General features: G+C 35.5%; 1 protein-coding gene across 1 annotated transcript in view; it reads right to left on the bottom strand.

Annotated features, from left to right (window-relative positions):
* Foxp2 (forkhead box P2) overlaps nucleotides 1–19,805 on the bottom strand; it is a 496,440-nt gene that overhangs the window by 51,311 nt on the left and 425,324 nt on the right. The window contains exons 7-10 of the mRNA XM_048340096.1: nucleotides 16,380–16,517; nucleotides 14,827–15,039; nucleotides 13,122–13,296; nucleotides 566–779 (exon numbers count right to left, since the gene is read on the bottom strand). Of these exons, the coding sequence (XP_048196053.1) occupies nucleotides 566–779; nucleotides 13,122–13,296; nucleotides 14,827–15,039; nucleotides 16,380–16,517 (740 nt within the window). The remainder of the gene's footprint in view (nucleotides 1–565; nucleotides 780–13,121; nucleotides 13,297–14,826; nucleotides 15,040–16,379; nucleotides 16,518–19,805) is intronic.

The raw sequence follows: 19,805 nt of genomic DNA, 5'->3' as shown, positions 1-19,805 counted from the left end.
CTGTACTGATTGTTAGTCAAAGTCATATAGACAAACACCCATGTTTATATTTTTATGTGTTAAAAAATCCTACCATGTCATAACAATAAATAAAAGCAGTTCTATCTTCTTGTTTCTTTTGATTGAGCTTATTTATCAATGTGTATACACTGTCTAATTTCTAAGAGTTTGTTCAATATACTGAGGAGAGTATAAGTGTGTATGAATTTTTACTTAAGTGAAAATTAGAAACTGTATATTGGCCTGAAAATGGTTAAAAGTTCTCATATAAATCAGGTTAATTGTGATTTCTTAGTCACGGCATACATGGACACAGAATTTTATATGCACTTGGAAAAAACATATTTCTTCAGGAAAATTTACCAACCACATCTATTACATTACTGACATTTCATTTGCTTTATTTACATAATAAAAATGAGATAACAATTCTTACTTAACTTGTTCTCTGCACTTTGTCCTCATGAAGTATTCATTTTTACTTTTAATTTGCTCAGTGATGACACTGAAATGTGGTGATGGATAGCTATCCATTTATCTACTGAATGTAGCTGTGGAGACTTACCTGTCTCGTCTTGCATTGAGGACTGAAGACTGTCCATTTACCATGGAATGATGAGTGATGGGTGGTGATGCTTTGGAAGTGGTGGAGGAGGTAGTAGAGGAGGAATTGTTGGTGGTTAGGTCCAGCCCTCCGTGTTTAATGCCATTGTCTTCCATACTGTGAACTCCAGTCACTTCTTTCCATAACTGCTGGATCTCAGCAGGACTTAAGCCAGCTATAAGAGGAAAGAAAGCTTGACTATTAGGACCAAAAGTTTATATTACAAGTGTGGATAAGTAATGGATTCATTCCAACAACAAAAGTGATTACTAAAACTTGCTTGTATGTCATCTGAACTATAACTTTGTCCTAAATAAGTTATTTTTTAAAGATTGGCATTTTGAAAATGGTATTGAAATCAATAGTATTGGGGTAAATATATGAGTTAATGGAAAAAAAAATCCTGCAAGGTTGGGCCTGTAGTATATACTTGTAATCTCAGTTACTCAGAAGGCAGAGTTAGAGATTGACAAAAAGTTTATGAGACTTCATCTCAACAAACAAGCCAGGCATGGTGGTTCTCAAGCCAGGTCACATGGAGGGAGGAAAATGTTTGTGCCAGGGTCTTGAGCTAGCCCTTTTATAAGCCCAGGTCCCTGTGTGAAAATATTTCATGTAGTTGAGTATCTGAGTTCAACCGGTAGTACTCACAGAGAGAGAGACAGAGAAAGAGAAAGAGAGAGAGGGAAAAATCCTTACATGTTTTATTTCAAAGTTAAACAATTAACCTGTATACCTAATCATCCTTTAAGAGTAGCTTTTCCCCGCTTTGTGGTACTATAGCTTGAATTTAGGACATCAACATGTACTCAGCTTTGCTTGCATAGCTGGTAATCTACCATTTGTGGTATACCTTCAGTTTGGCTTTTTTATGGTTATTTTGGAGATGGAGTCCCAGAAACTTTTCTTCCCATAAACTTCAGTCCTCTGGATCTTAGATTCCTCAGTAATAAGGATTATAGATGTAACCCACCCAACATCTGGTTAAGGGTAGCTTCCTCCTGAGTAGCTAGGATTACAGGCATGAGCCCCAAGTGCATATATTGCTTTTACTTGCTGCTCATAAATCAACAATGAATGGAAAGAGAATTAGATTTTAGAAATAATGTATATCATAAAAAAGAAAAGGCAAAAAACCAAGAAAGAAAAAAGAATATCAGAAAAAATAATTATCATTCAACTAAAAAAAAGAGATTTAACAATTTTGGGGATATTATTCTTTCTCAACAAGACTGTACATGAGGTTTTCTTTGTGATACCTGAGAAAAAACTAGTATTTTTTTCCATGGATCTTTTAAGTATAGTAAGTGATAGTTAAAGCTCCTCTTCAGTTTTGTCTGATGGATAAAAAGCTCACTACTCACTTCAATCCCTTGGTTCAAATCATACAAACTTACATGATTGTACCATCATCACAATAGTATGTCTAGGTGAAATCTACTCATTTGGATTTTAACAAAAGTTTTGAAATACATTATTAAGATTATCCTTTATCACATATGATTTATAAAACAGCACTTACATGAGCTAAATGCTACACCATTACATATTCTTTTCCTTATGGTCATTAATGCTTACTATAATCTAACAAAATCATCATTTTATTTTAATCAATTTAGAGAACAAAGAACAAAATTCAAAAATGTGTCTGATGGCAAAAAGTTTATACCTGGTGATTCTAATCCAGGTGGTCTGACTTCAGTGATTTTGTTTTTTAAAACACTGTATTAAGAAAATATTAAAATGACTGACTAGGGTCGATAATGGTGGCACATACCTATAAGTCCAGCCAGTTGGAAGGCCGAGATTGTGAGGAACACAGTTTGAGGCCAAGAGTCGGCAAAAATATTAGCAAGTTACTATCTCAACAAACAAACACAAACCTGGTCTTGTGGCTTGTTACCTTGCAGTCTTAGCTACCCAGGAGATGTACACAGAAAGATTAAAAATCCAGCCAGCTCTGTATAAAAGGCAAAATTCTATCCAGAAAACATAATTCATCTAGGGCTGGGAATATGGCCTAGTAGCAAGAGTGCTTTGCTTGCCTCATATACATGAAGCCCTGGGTTCCATTCCCAGCACCACATATGTAGAGAGCGCAGTGGCTCAAGTGGCAGAGTGCTAGCCTTGAGCAAAGAGAAGCCAGGGACAGTACTCAGGCCCTGAGTCCAAGGCCCAGGGCTGGCTAATAATAATAATAATAATGATAATTCAACTGAGAAGGATGGCTTAAATAAAGTATCTGCCTAAAATGTACAAAATCCTGAGTATAAACATCAATAACATGTGTGTGTGCACACACTCACACACATAGACCCACCCCCACACACACCACATATGCTAGGAAAATGAGACTGTAATTATAATTACTATCATTTATCATTAAGTATTTGCTGTATTCTAGAGCCTTATTAAATGCTTTACATTCAAAACATCAGTTAATCCCACTGGAGATTACACATGAACATAAAGAATCTTAGAAAGGTTAAGAGTGTTGCTTCTAAATCACTGAAATCATAAACAGTGTGTAGAATTCAAAACCTGTACCCCTTCAGCTCTAACCTCTGTGTTCTTTATTACTAGGTATACCTCTGACTGAAAGGGGGAAGTGCTATTCAAAAAATCCTTATGCCCAAACTAGAGTTCATGACATTAGATTCCCTAGTGATGGTGATCTGGAACACAGGTTTACCTCTTTACCATTTTAGTGGGTGGGTTGGAATGAACAGAGGCAAGTGCATACAGAACAATGGAGAGGAGACTGAACTTACCCCCATCCCTTAGCATATAATCACCGATCCCTGTAGTGGTGAACCAATGACAATGGAAGGATTGTTTTCTACATCCCTTCCCAAGGATGGAAGACTCTAAGCTCACCCATAGCAGTGTTTGACCACAGTGTTAAACTAGTGAGTGCTCTTCTCCATCATGCCTTCTAGCATTTTTAATGCTTTATGCTATTTTTCTAAAAAATATTTTTTAAGCTATGGATCATTCCCACTGTCCCCATTAAAACTATATTTTATAAAGATTAACAGGTATTTCTTAATTTACTGCCATATCTTTAGTCGCTAGAATAGTCCTTTGTTGTAAATAAATATTTGTTGACTTGACTGATAATGAAAAACATGCTGATTCCCATATGGAAATTTTGTGGCTCAAAAAGACTATCGTATTCACGAACATTTTTACCTATAAGACAAATGCTTAAAGAATTATAACTGGTAATAGTTTATTTAATATAGATTGGGTGGCTAAAAACATGTTTTGTACTTTGTAAATGACAGTGCATTTAGACAGAATCATGAGCAACTTAGTTATAAGTTCTGTTAATAATTTGATAATGTAAGTATCTTTACCTTCTCTAGGATTTTCATATTATTAGTTGGAATTGAAAATTAGCAATACCCATCAGGCAATAATAAAATGAAAATTGATAATTACTTATTACTGTGACCTTGTGACAAAGCCTTGATATCTAACAATTGATTAACACTTATGGATCTAAAACTTGTTATAAATATGTAATAAGGATATTATCAATCAATTTTGTACAACTCTGAAAGTTTTAAAGTCTTGATAGTTCACAAGAACTAATTCAGTTTACTTTTCTTTCAGAGACAGATAAAAAGTTGAAATGAATGGTATTCTACGGAATGTAATCTTCAAAACACTGTCAATCCAAGTATTCTGTATGTCTATAACTTGGAGAATAGATATGTATAAAATTTCTAGTGGCAAAGAAAACTTGAATCTTAATGATTTCAATGTGCTCCAAATATGTTTGGCAAATACCTACACAAACTCATTTGACAATTATATGAATTTACATCAGATTTGAATAGCATTTATAAATTAGGATTAACCACCTTATATGCAGCTCATACTCCTCTTCAAACTATAGCCTTCCTATTAAAATTCTTCTGCAAACTTACCAGATTTCTGAAACATTATGTTTTCCAAACTGAACTCTTGTTTCTAGAATTTTCTATCCTCTTCATTTCATGTTGCAGTCGTCTTCACCTATTTTACTTGTGTACACTGTTCCTCTGGGGCTAGAGCTGGCTTTACAGGAATCCCCATGATAACCAATACATCTCACCCAACCCATTTGTATTATATTTTAATAATCTTGTTATCAATAGTAATGATTTGGGGTTTGGGGTTATACATAGGTCATACCAGCAGACGGTGAGGTAGAGGCTAGTCATTACTCATGTCACTCCTCAGGACCTCTTCCTGGGCTGTGTGGTTTTTGTCTAGAAGTTCAATTTCTCCCACGTCCTCCTACATTTGCTTTCCTTTTCCTGATCCTTCTACTTATTATATTTTCCCCCTTTGGCACTCATTTATCTGCAGTTTACCTATATAGTATCTACTTTTAAAAATGCTTGCCTTGTGATGCAAGGAATCCTTCAGTGCAGATTACTCCGGAAAGGATTTCCAGTTTGGTCAGAACCCAATTGTTCCAGCAATTACACTGAGTTAGAGTTTGAATATTACAGAGAAAGAGTCAAGATTTATCTTAAAATAATTCACTTTCTCTTAGTAATACACACACACACACACACACACACACACACACACACACGTTCTAAAAATCTTTGCAATTGTTTGTGGAAAACTCTAAGACCACAAAAAATTGGAAAGCCCTGTGTAAGGCCCTTCACATCACATTTGCAAAGTGATGACACAGACAAATTTACTTCTCTTGGATTACCTGTGGCTTTCTATTAGATTAACAACTCTGTATGGCCCACAAATGGCATTATAAATATCCAAATGGCCCTTGGTCAAGAGAAAAGGTTTCTCATCTTTTTGAGAATGTGATTTTTTCATAGGAGTTGAGTGAATAAAAGGATGTATCCTTAATCAAAATGCATGGGATACCACAAAGAAAGTAATATAGTAATAATTCTTTAATCTGTTTTCAGAGTCTGTAGGTACCTGTAAGATGCCAGGAATTAATTGCAATTTGATAATTCGTATCTAGGCCTACCATCTATAGGACACCCAAAGTTTAAAATTTTTCAATGGTATGATTTATTATTCAATATAATACTAGCACTCTTTTTCAAGCACTTTTTAAAATTTACTACAAATATTCTTTCAAGCCAAGATATTCTTCCACACTTATAATACTAGCTATTTGGGATGCTGAGATGTGAGGATTCTGGTTCAAAACCACCCTGAGCAGGAAACCCCATGAAAATATTATCTTCAATAAACTACTCAAAAACTGCAAGAAGTAGATCTATGGCTCAAATGGGGAGTACTAACCTTAAGTAAAAGAAGCTCAGAGAAAGTGCCAGGACCTGAGTATAAGCCCTAGGTCTGGAACACACACACACACACACACACACACACACACACATACACACACACAATTCTTTCAATATCTTTTCATTTTTATGTCCAGTAATTAATTTTTAAATATTATATTATTTATAGCTAATGAAACAAAACAAGCCTACTGTGAATTTGTAAGTGTAACATTTAGTGATACTCTGCCTTTGTTCTATGGTAACTTTTAAGCAAAAATAATTACAAGACTTTCGTAGAAGTATTTGCATCACTTTTTTTTGTTAAGACAACTTTGTATTTAACAATTTGAACTGGTATATTACTCTCTACTTTTCAATTTTTATTTGAAAAAGCAGCATACCCATGGCCAAAACAATCATATCCCTCAGAAGAGAATACATTGCAAAGGTAAATTTCTACTCCAGCTCTGACATGGGTCTCTACATCTTCTCTCCAGAAGAGAGATATGGCTTCCAGAAAATCCACCAGACTGTGCTTATGGTCTACCAAACCTAGTGAGTTGTTGATTTACAATTTTCTAAGGGACTAATGTCAGTCACAAGTACAATCTATTTTTAATATGTAGCCAATGACAGGTATATTAGTTATATATTTTGTTCAAATGTTAAAATCAGAGCAGTAACACTAAGTGCATACTTAAAACCCAAATCAACAACAAATATCTCCATCAATGAGTGAATTTAACTTCTGATAGGTATTCTAAAACATTGGTTTGAGAGGGAGATAACTGAAATAGAGGGAGGAGATGGCACTTCAAAAGGAAGTGTACTAAATACCTGACTTGTGTAATTGTAACCCTTGTCTACATCAGCTTTTCAATAAAAATAAAAAAATAAGAAAACTTGTGCTGTGATTTTACTACTAGATATTTTATATGTAGCTCTTTTTCTTTCTTTGTGTTTTCTTTTTTAGCTGATAAGGTATAAACTTAGGGCCCAACACTTGGTAGGTTGGTACTCTACCATTTGAGTCATAAGTCTTCTCAGTTTCTTTTTAGTAATTTTTCAAGTAGGGTATCCCTTTTTGCCCTGGGTCATCCTCAAACAGTACTCCTCCTACCTGTAGCATCTCATGTAGGTGGGATCAAACCATTTTGTTCTGATTGACTTGAACCATGATTCACTGGATTTTCACCTCCAGAAGAGCTGAGACTACAGGTGTGAGCCACTCCACATAGCTCTAGACTGCACTTTCACATTTTAGATTATGCCGTTTAAGGTTTTCATATTGCTGTTTTAATTTGGCAAGCTTACATTCTTGCTTTTGAGTTTTCCTGTCAAGATAAAAATATCATCAAATTGAATTTTTGTGAATGTGTATGCATATGTGTGTGTGTGTGTGTGTGTTACTAGGATTTAGACTTAGGACGTTGTGCTTGCTAGGAAGAGGCTCTAGTAATAGAGCCAGCTCTCTTTTAGGTTCATTATTTTTGTATTCTTTCTCTTCTCTTCTCCTACCCACAGTCTCCTATATAATTAGGATTACAAAAATGTACTACTAAACCCAGATTGTTGGATGAACTTGTTGGTGTCTAACCTCTGATTCCTGCTTTCCCAGTCGCTCAAACAGAACTTTTCAAAAAATTTATAAACTAAGTAGAACTCATTTTAGACTGAAGGTCTATGCCTTCAGTCTAGGTGGTAGAGCAGAAGTACCAGAAATGGGCTGGGAATATGGCCTAGTGGCAAGAGTGCTTGCCTCATATACAGGAAGCCCATTCCCCAGCACCACATATATAGAAAATGGCCAGAAGTGGTGCTGTGGCTCAAGTGGCAGAGTTCTATCTTGAGCAAAAAGAAGCCAGGGACAGTGCTTAGTCCTTGAGTCCAAGGCCCAGGACTGGCAAAAAAAAAAAAAAAAAAAAAAAAAAAAAAAAAAAAGTACCAGAAATGAAAAGAAAGAAAAATTTTGAAATCCATCTTAATGTTATTCATTTTGTTTTAGTAGCCCATTCTATTTTATAACAATTAGAATTATAATTGAATCAAAGCCTTTCTTACTTATATTTTCTCAAGAACACACTGAATATAGTTTTAATATTTCTCTACACATTTACTTATTTACAAGTTAGTCTCTATACATAAGTTAGTCTCTACACATAAAATGAACTGAATCCATAGGCAAAACTCAATTTTATTCAACCAGTTATACAAGTTTATCAAATTTCAGCCCAGTGATGGAGTTTTAGTATAGTTCAAATCCCAAAGGAGAGACTCTTCCCAAGTTATCAACCTAAAACTTTATGGCATTTGAATAATAACTATGAATGATGCTCATTGCACATCTTTCTGGCATTATACCATAGTTCAATAAAATGTTTATCTATGGAAATATGTAACCACTGAATAAGTTAACATCTGAGATGGTGAAGTAGGCAGTTAGCTAGACTTCCATAAGCGGTGCATGAGGTAAAAGCCAACTCGTTTATTTGGGTTGAACATGGAGGTAAATCTATCATCAGCACTTTTCTCAGTCAGAAGATCTTATTATGTTTTACTTAAAAGTTTTCACCTTCTGTATTACACAACAGCTCTGATCTCAAACTCTACAAGGTGCTTGCTCAAAATAGTTTGACAGCCCAGCACCGGTTTCTCAGGCCCTTAATTTGAGGCTGAGTTCTGAGGATTGCAGTTGGAAGTTAGCCTGGACAGGAAAGTCTATGAGATTCTCAGATCCAATTAACCACCAAAGAGACAAAAGTGGAGGTATGGCTCAAGTGGTAGAGCACCAAACTTAAGCATAAAACCTCAAGTACAGCGCACAGGCCCTGAGTTCAAGCCCCAGGACCAGCACAAATAGTACAACAAAAAAAATAACATTGACTAAAGTCCACCATTCCATATTTGGCCTTTCACATTGGAAATATAAATGTTATATTCTAAGTAAATCATAAGTCCCCAAACACGGAAAACATTGGGGTGAAAAAAATTCCTAAAGATATTTTAGGCTATTTTCAGTACTTTTATGTTTCAAGACACCTGCTAGGTATCTGAAACTGTGCTCAGCACTAATGCTGTAATTTCCTGCCTTTGTCATCTAAACTAAGTCCTTTGCATCTACTGCATGTAGTTTGGGATATGATAGAAAACGTAGCACAATCTCTTTCAGAATTTCACAGGTCGAAGACTCCTTCCTCTAGGAAATCAGCAACCTCAGTATATTTGTTTCTTCCTTCTTAAGAACTCTTAATAACACTCTCTTCTCACTTACAGGAGGCACCTACAACCTGCTTTTCCTTCACACATGTGAATTTATGATACCATTACTCTTATGCTTTAAGGCCATTGTCAGGGAATGGTAATTCCTTAAACAATTCCCAGGTAATCCTGGGTACCATTTATATTGAGAACATGCTGAAACATGGGGTGATTCATGGCCTAGGGGGGATGGATCAGGATGACATGAGATTTCATCAAGTTAACTCAAATGAAAAGCAATTTTAAATTCATGAGGGTTTTGTTTTTTTAAATTTTCTATTTAAAAATTTTGGACCGCTGTTACATGCAGGTATCTAAACTTGAGGGAAGCAAAATATCAGAAGTGGAGACCTGAAGTCACTAACTGGAGTTACTTCTTGCTGAACAGATATACTATATACACATTAAATGGCTTTATAATTAGTATATTGATACTGATTTAAAAATTTTTCTGTTCTATTGTCTGTGTTCTTCTTGTGCCACTGTATATGTGAACTTTTGTATATTTAAAGACATGCTTAATTATACTGTTTTTATTACAATTAAATATTATAAGAATATTCATATTGACCGAAAATGCTTAAAAATATTTGTTATAATCAATGTGAAACATGATAAAATGCACTATAACTTTAAAGAAAACTTTCTATAACTATACTTTTCTATCAAAATTATATAATTTTACTGCTGATATTTAAGTAAAATTTTATACAGTTTAAGATAAGAAGGGTATGATACTGTAACCTCTCTGTACATCAGTTTGATAATAAAAATTTGAGGAAGAAAAAAGATAAGAAGGGTGGGTGGATACAGTTAGGATATTAATTTAGACGAGATTGGGCACATTCAGGGTGGTATGGCCATAGACTATGATATTAAATTAGATAGGATAGGTAGGGTTAGGGAAGATGGGAAGAATCAGTCAGCCTGGGTAACATGAGGAGCTGGTAATAAAAGTATTCAAAATACTTTCACCTGAAAATAAACAGTAATGAAGACAGAAATGATTCAGTGTTTACATTATCTAAAACCTGCTTGCTACTTTTCTCTCTGCTTTGGACTTAATAGCACAGTCACATTATTATAATCTTTCAGTATCTGAAGGAATTGGATTTAGCATGACTTAATCGTCAAAATTTGAAAGGCTGGATTCCATCCTATCCTACATATATCTTCCCATATACTTTAAATCACCTGTAGATTATTTATAATATTAAATGACAAGTAAGTGTATGTAAAGAGTTGCTATGTAGCCTAAGGATTAATTATAAGGAGAAAGCAGTTATACATGTTCAATACAAATATAATTTAAATGTTTATTTTTCATTCATAATTGAGTGAACCATATATACAGAAATTACAAATGCATACCCCTAGATATGGAAGGTGATATATATCCTTTCCCTGTGGTTGATCAATATACCTGACACACATTTTGCTGTATTTTACTGTTAGGTACTCACAATGATACTTTCAACATTCAACCATCTAAGTGGTATAAAAGACAATGATAACCCCGGTTTGTTTCAATTCCATGGTACCAACAAAAAACACTGTCCAGTGAGCAAACTAACACTATTCTGTTGGCTTTTTGTTTTGTTTTCCTAATATTGGTATTTGAATTCAAGGTCTTGTGCTTACAAGACAAGTGATCTACTTCTGAGCCACATTCCTACTCTACTGGTTTCTTTTAGTCATGGACAATAAATCCAGACTGCTAAGCAAGTGCTGTGTTTCTTGAGCAATGCTCTCAGATTCCAACTGAAGTTTTAACTCTATTTTTACTCAAATGGATTTCTTAACATTTTAATAGAAACATGTTTTAGTGATTTCAACTACCTTATCTAAGGTATGAATTTTCTGCTTAATATGGTGACACATACTTGTAACCTCAATATTTAGAAAACAATGTCAGGAGGATCTTGCATCTGAGGCAATCTGAAGTACACAATGTGCTCTGTCCCCCAAAATAAAAATAAATAGCATAAACTTTCTACTCAAAGTTTGTTTTCAGATATAATTTCTTTTCCTAAATGTTCTTCATCTGTGTGCAGTATCTGTTGTGTGCCAATGAAGAGTAAAAACAGAAGGAAAGGGAAAAGAGATGCTATATTCAGAAATTTTCAAAAAAGCATTCAAAGATCACATTGTTTTTTTTTTTTGTTGTTTTTTTTTTTGGCCAGTCCTGGGCCTTGGACTCAGGGCCTGAGCAGTCCCTGGCTTCTTCCTGCTCAAGGCTACCACTCCGCCACTTGAGCCACAGCGCCGCTTCTGGCCGTTTTCTGTATATGTGGTGCTGGGGAATCGAACCTAGGGCCTCGTGTATCCGAGGCAGGCACTCTTGCCACTAGGCTATATCCCCAGCCCAAAGATCACATTGTTTGATAAACTTTTTTTGCTTATTTTGGAGGAAAGTAATTTAATAAATGTATTTTATAGAAGTTACATCATGTTACTATTAACATCATTTTAAACTTTCTTGAGATAGTTTTACTAAATTAAGATTATGGTAATCATTCTTTCACAACGAGATTCTCTGTGATTCAGGTCATTAGAATCAAAGAACATGTTTCATTTAAACTTTACTACAAAAATAGTCAGTGAGTTTCTATAGTTTCATTAAAGAAACCCATATTTGTACTGAATCATCAGCCAACCAACCCTCTTCCTGCTTCATTTGCTCTCAAAGTATACTAATTTTTCTCCTGAACAATAATTTGTGAATAGAACATTAATTTTGTGATGTCACATGAAAGGGGAATGCCTAGGAAAAACAAACTCTGAGACAGAATGTGACAAATAAAAAGAAATATGTTTATCATATTTTTCTTAATTTCATGTCCCACCAAAAAATTATTCTGTATATTTTTTAAATTACTTTTTAGGGGAGTCTAACTTTATATATTTACTTGTTTTTGCTTTTCTATGCTATGTCAGAGAGTCTGAATTGTAAAGGGAGAATACTACTATACTATAAAAAACATGATGAACTTGAATAAAAATTTACTTGGGGTAATAAATTTCATTTCAGAAAAACTGAAATACAACTTAGAATACCCTTTAGTGAAGTCTAATGATAGAACTTATATTTGTATAGAGAATTTAGCAGCCATTTGTGTAACGTTATTTTTTTATTTTACTTGAATTTCTTTTTTTTTAAATTAAGATTTATGTATGTATATAATAACATTGGAGCACTCATCATTTCCTATGGACCAAAACAAATAAGAATATAAAAATCCCTTTTTATTTCTGTCATTGTGGCTTGCACTCAGGGCCAACCTGCTCTCCCTTTGCTTTCTCGCTCAGGGTTGTCACTTGACCATTTTTACCAGGTTTCAAACCAGAATCCTCAGATCTCAGCCTCCTTGGTAGCTACAATTATAGGCATGGGCCACTGTACTATGAATGTGTGTGTGTGTGTGTGTGTGTGTGTGTGTGTGTGTGTGTGTGTGTGTGTGTATGCAATGCTACTTTAGAGAAAACAAATACAATCTATCCATTTTGTATAGTATGGGATGTCATAAAGCATAATATGGAGTTTGCACTGTAGATTCATTTAACATTTTATATACAGAGATTTCAGTGTCAAGACTAGGAACATTTATCAGTTATTTGTCAAATGTCATTATCAGCTCACCTACAATGAATGGGGTGTTATCAGACTGCCCAGTAATCCAGTTACCTGCCTGTCCTCCTGTATATTCACTCATATTTGTGCTGTCTGGCATCAGCATCCCCACACTTACATACTGACTAATAAATGTACACTTCATATCAAAAAGAAAATACTTGAGCAGAGATTTACTGTACACTTGAAAATAGTGTGTGATTAAATTTCTTCATTATACTCTCCAGAAAATGGACCATGCCACTACATGAACAATCATATTTTAAATATAAACTTGAAGGCAACAGAAAAAAAAATTTCTCAGGCTATGCAATACAGGTCAGAGGTATCAGATTGAAAAGGATGGACAAAGTTTGAGAGGTACCTTGAGGCAATGATTGGACAGGAAGTGCTGCCTGGCCGGGTGGAATGGAGATGAGTCCCTGCCGCTGTAGGCTCAGCAGGTGCTGCTGCTGTTGCAATTGTTGCATCTGGATGAGCTGCTGCTGGAAGACAAGCTGCTGCGCTGCCAACTGCTGCTGCTGCTGTTGCTGCTGCTGCTAGTATTGAAAGAAACAAAAAGCCAGTCAAAGCAGAAATCATGGGCCTCCTCTACCCACCACTCTCACACAAAAATACACACTGCATCTATTCTTCATGAGTTTTGGGTCCTCCCGTAATCAAAGTTCTGGGACAGAAATGTGATCAGGTTCTAGATGTTCAGTTGCCTCTGTTCTCAAATAGTGAAGACTGGCAAGGAACCATGGAATTTGCACTAAGGGTACACAGCCATGTCTGGAGAGTGTATATACCAGAGATTTGCACTTTAAGAATAAGTGTATACCAGACAATAATAAAAGTAATTGGGGAAAAAAGATAATACTTTCTAGAAATTTCCCTACTATTCTCCTTGTTTTGTTTGCCATTGAATAAGTGTGATCTGAAGAGGTGCGTGCATGTGGTCTCTGGTGATCTATTAGTAAACTGGGATGTAGCGCTCACAGGACAGCCCTGTTAGCTCTCTCTTTTCCCTCTCCTCTCTTCTTGGAATATATCAAAAGGCAAAATTATGTGCAAGGCAAAAAAAGTGCCTTATTATAAAGAAAAGTATAACTTCCAATTTTGTGAGGCATTACAAGATGAACCAGCGTTCTTTGGACTCGGGAGGGTAGAAGATGGCAGTCACACTTCAAAGGAGGACAAGCTGCTGTGGAAGACCTTTTCTTTTTAGTTTGGGGAGAAGAGAAACTTCTGATGCGCTCACTGGAAAACAGACTGCATAATGGAGCAAGTCATGTGGATTGCCCAAAGCCTCCGGAGAAATAAGGGAGCAATTTCTATTCTGTAGTTGATGGCTGTCTAAAATTCTATTCACAAATCCAAACAGAAACAAAGCCTCAGGAGGTCAGAACTGTTTCCTGTACGTTTGCATAATGGGGGGCTTGAAGACAACAGCTCTGATACCTGCTGATCAATTTAACTGCTTCAACATGTTTTGTTTGTGTTATGTTTATATTTGATGCTGTTTGCTGACAAGTGCAAGCTAGGCCTGAGAAGCCAGCTTGTCAGTTTGATTTATGAGCATATCAAACTGTAAGTTTCCACTCGCCACTCCAAAGCTACAGAGCAGTTCATTAATCAGGGGCCTGTGACTTTGAAATCTGTGCTCAACCTGTGTCTCCCTTCGTTTCTCCCTTCCCCTAATAATGGGATATATTTGCATGCATGTTCTCTCAGCTGTACCACTGAGGGGAGTGGTGGGGGGGGGAAGGTTCCCTCACCAACTTAGCTTCTCAGTGAATACAAGATAATCAGTACTTTGTCCACCACATGTCTGGCTCTTTGTAGCCTGTGATTCATTAGTGACTATTAGAAGAGCAGCAGTGGCTTGTGGCTCTTAAGTCCCATGCCACAAAAGAGGCGCACAGGAGAGCTTCCCTGTCACTGTTATTAAGCTCAGTAAAATATATATAACACTGCAACTTTGACAAGCAAGAACCTTGTTACAGGAAGATCTTAGACATCCTTGCCTCTCAGAGTCCCTTCCCCGCTCATATGATTACAGATCCAGTGAGATAACTGGATCCTACCTCTTTCGCTTGCTTTCCAGGATGTGGTGGTGGCGGAGGAGGCTGCTGCTGCTGCTGCTGCTGTTGCTGCTGCTGTTGCTGCTGCTGTTGTTGCTGCTGCTGCTGTTGCTGCTGCTGCTGTTGCTGCTGCTGCTGCTGCAAAAGCTGAAGATGTAACTGCTCTTGCTGTTTCTTGTAAAACTCTTGTAGTTGTTGCTGAATAAACCATTTTGACTTTAATAAATAAAGGCAAAAGTTTCATGTATTATAAATCTCCTAAACTCTGATAGACTGGCACATGGTAGAGGAGCCTTAAGATTCACCTCACCAAAAGAGGAAGAGTCAGAACTACCTACAATTCCCTTCCTCCCTCTGCCCCTGCCCCTCCCACCAAAGCTGCTCTGACATTTTCCAATCGAGAATCTAAAAATTACCAAACAAATTGAAAGGTGTATGGTGGGAGGTCATGAATAGAGGAGTAGATGGATGAAGAGAGGAGGGCAGGGTGAAGGAATCTCAGGAACTTGAGGGGAGGGGTTGTGTTTGGAATGGGTGGGAGAGCATGGCAAAAAGGGGTGACATTGATCATGATGCATTGTACTTAAGAACTGACTTGTTGAATGGTAGAACTCCTTTGTACAACTACTTAAAGATAATAAAATAAATATAAATTTTATAAAGATGTTACAGAAAAGCTTTATCCTCAAAGTCAGAGCCAAATGAATACTTTATTCTTTCATTTGAAGTTCTATAGACATAGAAAAATACCAAGTATATGATTCAAAAGTTTGCTCCATAAAATCAGCTTGTTCAGTACTTGTTAGAAAAATAATTTAATCCATCCATCTTTGGAATATAAGTAACTAGGTTGTAGTCCTCATCAAAGAGGAGAGAAAAGTACTTACCTATGCAAGAAGTCAGGTAAAGTACAATATATTTTCAATGATAAGTAAGAATATAATATAAAGCCCACTTTAGATATATTCAAGGCTGTGACAAGTTCCTATGATTTGTGGGCTTAGTCATCTAACTCTAGCCTATATAAGATTAATTCTTCTTTCCTTAACTGATCAGAACATTTTGGAAAAGAAATCTCAGGATGTTATTTTCATGTTAACAAAGTGATCATTTCAGTGTAACCCCTCTGTGCAACATCTTTAAAATAAATTAAAAAATAGATAAAGTGAAAAAAAGCAGCCATTTCACATTTCCTATTTATATGAATTTAAAGCAGTGTTAAAATGATAAAGATGTTAAAAGCAAGAACTATGTGGCAAGTATTGTTGCACTTTTATTGACACATACACAAATCAAATGAACTTAAGAATTTGAAAATTAGCATTCATTTCACTTTCCAAGTACACCTATTCCTGTTTATTCTGGACCTAATAAATGACTTAATAGAAGACACATGAATTTAAGTTTTCTTAAGTGGTATAATTAAAATGTCCATGATAATGTTCTAACAAGCTGCCTTTGTGTGAAGTCTGAGTTGTCAAAGAGTTTCATGGTGCACTCAACAGTATACAAGTCCTGGGCCAAGCTAGAACACCAAAGCAGGTAACACACATTACCTGCTGCAGCATGACTGCTTGCTGCTGCTGGAGGAGGGCTTGGAGCTGCTGAGGAGACAGGACTTGCTGCTGCAGGATCTGCTGCATCTGCTGAGGGGTGATCACCTGGGGAGTCATCATGGCCACAGACACAGGCACCTTTCCCAGGGAGAAAGAGTAAGGGACATTGTAAGCAAGAGCCAATCTACTTCACAACTGTACTTCATCTCTCTTAAATTCTTCAGCATGTTACATGGCATAGCACCTAACTACTTAACAATAACAGTAAAGTAGCATATTACTTATAGTTTTCCATAGGCATCAGATTTCATCAGACTCCAAGTTTATGTACCACCCTTTTAATGCATTAGGCAAAGATGTTTGTACATTGGCTCATGTTGTTAAAGATTAACAATTTCTTATCAGTGTTCTCAGAGTTGCAATACTGATCATCTTATCAATGTCACAGGGCTATAAGTGAAAAAAACCCTTTTGAAATGTGTTAAGGTTATGATTTAAAATACATAATAAGAATTAAACAAATAGAAATAATATACAATTCTGAATAAATATCTGCTGTTTAAACCAGTTAAAATATATGTAGAATTTAGTTAAATAATACAATCACTACATCCAAAAGTTTTGTAGCTGGGTATATTAGAAAATATGTATGGAAATAAATATTAACACATGCACCTGCAATAACTCATACAGATGGTTTAGTATACAAATATATATATATATATATACACAAACACACAGAAACAATTACATAGATAAGTTTTCTGATGGAAAGAATAATAAACATAGTATTCTAGTTTCTTTTTGAAATATGTTTTGATTTTAAACAACTTATAGTAGAAAGTTCAGGAACCTAAAGCTAACACTAAGCTTAATCACTAAATTAAAGAAAAAATTGGTTTAAAATTGCCTTTCTCTCCCATTTTCATTTGTTAAAAGTTTTAGGAATGAAACAGGCAACGAGAAAAGAAGGTGGGATAGAAAGAAAAAAGGAAAGAGGAAATATGAAAACACAGAATAAGGAAACCTCTTGGGAGAAGACCCTAGAAAGAGAATGGCTATGCAGAAATAGAATGATGTAAGAGCAAAGGCATAGGAAAGCCTAGGGAGGATATCAGTTCAGTAGTACTTGCTATATTTGAAGGTGTAGTCACACTAACCAGCATGTAATAACCAAATAGGCACTCGCCAAGTTTGCAACCTTTTCAAAACTAGGTAACACAATTTAGTGTTGCTATATATAAAATCAAGTGTTTATATGCATAACTACTTTAGAAAAACTTATGAGGTAAAATGGATGTGCATTTGAAAATAGAAAAAGATTAAGAAATAAAGTTCTCTATTTCAATTGCCATTTTAAATGCAGTTCAAACGTTTCTAGTTTGGCACTTATAAAGAAATAAGAAATGAATAATGGAAACGAGAAAAGAAAGGAAGGAAAGAAAGGGCTGGAGGGAGGGAGGGAGGGAGGAAATCCAATTCAGGGTGGATGAATTCTTGTTCCTCAAAACACAACAAAATAAAAATCTTCATATTTAACACTCAAAAAACAATGATCTTGGGCTGGGGATATAGCCTAGTGGCAAGAGTGCCTGCCTCGGATACACGAGGCCCTAGGTTCGATTCCCCAGCACCACATATACAGAAAACGGCCAGAAGCGGCGCTGTGGCTCAAGTGGCAGAGTGCTAGCCTTGAGCGGGAAGAAGCCAGGGACAGTGCTCAGGCCCTGAGTCCAAGGCCTAGGACTGGCCAAAAAACAAAAAAAAAAAACAAAAAACAAACAAACAATGATCTTTTCCCCATGTTGACAGACTGAAATACAGATTATGTCAATCTAATTTTGATACATAAGAAATGATATGGCAGAAGGGAACTTGACTTAAAAAACTATTTCGGTTTTTCCAAAAATACATTGAATATTGTAGATATTATATTTTAATTGTCCATAATAAAAAGTAATCTGAAATGTGTACTCTAAAGTGATCTCATGTGATGGCTCATATTTGTAGTCCTAGCTTTTGATAAGCTAAGGGAAAAGGAACACAGGACAAATTTGCTTATGAAAACAACAAATCAATAGCAAAATAATTGTCATTTGGCTGCTTTAAAAAAGATGATTGGCAGTTTACTTAAAATGTATTCTCTGATAAATAGAATGATTAGAATAGTTTATAAAAATGTGTTTATGTACGAAGTGTCTCTTCTTCCAACATGTGCCACATATTCTCTTCAAATAATAATTAAAACGAAAATACAGAGAAAAACAAACATTAAGTTTCAGAAAAGTTGCCAATCTAGACAGAATACAATATACAATCCCATGTAGTAATGATACAACAATTAGAGATAGATACATACATACATAGATAACACACACACACACACACACACACACACACACACACAAAATCTTCAGCCAAGTTGATTGTTTGATCATTTGGTGAGAATCTTGCCATATTTCTCACCTAGCCATATTTCTCACTTGTCATTTTTCAGTATATGTAGTGTTTTCACTTATTTTCACTTAATTATCTCTTTTCACTTAATTATCCTTATGACTACAAGTAAAAGCATTTTATGTGAAATGATCACAAGTTAATTTTGTAGGGAAAGTTCTATGAACAGAGGCATGCTGTACTACACTGCAGGTACACATTAAGATTTCAGCATGTGTATACTATCACTGTGGTTTGGTGGTATCATGACTGATTTGGTCTTTCGTAGTAGAGTTAACCACGTTCTCTGTCTTCACATCCTTTAGAGTCCATGAGCCTTTTCACTATGTACTGTTGGTTACTTTAAATCTTCAAATGGCTTGTGAGTCCCTTGCAAGTTGTAAATAGGACACACGTGTGTGTGTATGTGTGTGTCAAATATATGTAAATATATATATATCATCATGGCAATCCTAATCTGTGTATTTAGTGTTCACATGTATGATTATTTTCAAATTCTAAGGAGACTCTTGCCCTCTCTCTTGGAAATTTTTACAATTAAGAGAACTCTACTGTCTACTTAAATTTGAATTAAATATAGAAGTAGAAAAACACAGGCACACTTTTAGGGGATGTCCAACTACAGATAAACCAAACCTTGTCTAAATTCACACATGTAAGCTCATCCACACACACACAAAGCAACAGTAAAAACAAACAATATATACATTATTTCAATACACAGAAACCAGTTTTCCCTCCAATAATCATTAATTATAAGTTCTATGCAGCCACTTCTGACAGCTTTGTTTAAAAGTTAATAATTTTTGAGTACAGAACTTTTTTTTCAAGTGACTAATTTTAAATGACTCCCTTCTTGCGGCTGTTAATGTACATTGCTTTTCAATGACACCACAAGCTCCTCTGGGAATTCACTGAGAAAAATGAAGAAAAGTTGAGTATACATAAAACTTGGGATAGTATACGATT

The sequence above is a fragment of the Perognathus longimembris genome, chromosome 2 (genome assembly GCF_023159225.1).
Source record: "Perognathus longimembris pacificus isolate PPM17 chromosome 2, ASM2315922v1, whole genome shotgun sequence".
In the NCBI taxonomy this organism is placed as follows: domain Eukaryota; kingdom Metazoa; phylum Chordata; class Mammalia; order Rodentia; family Heteromyidae; genus Perognathus; species Perognathus longimembris.
This window is presented reverse-complemented; position numbering and strand designations above follow the sequence as displayed.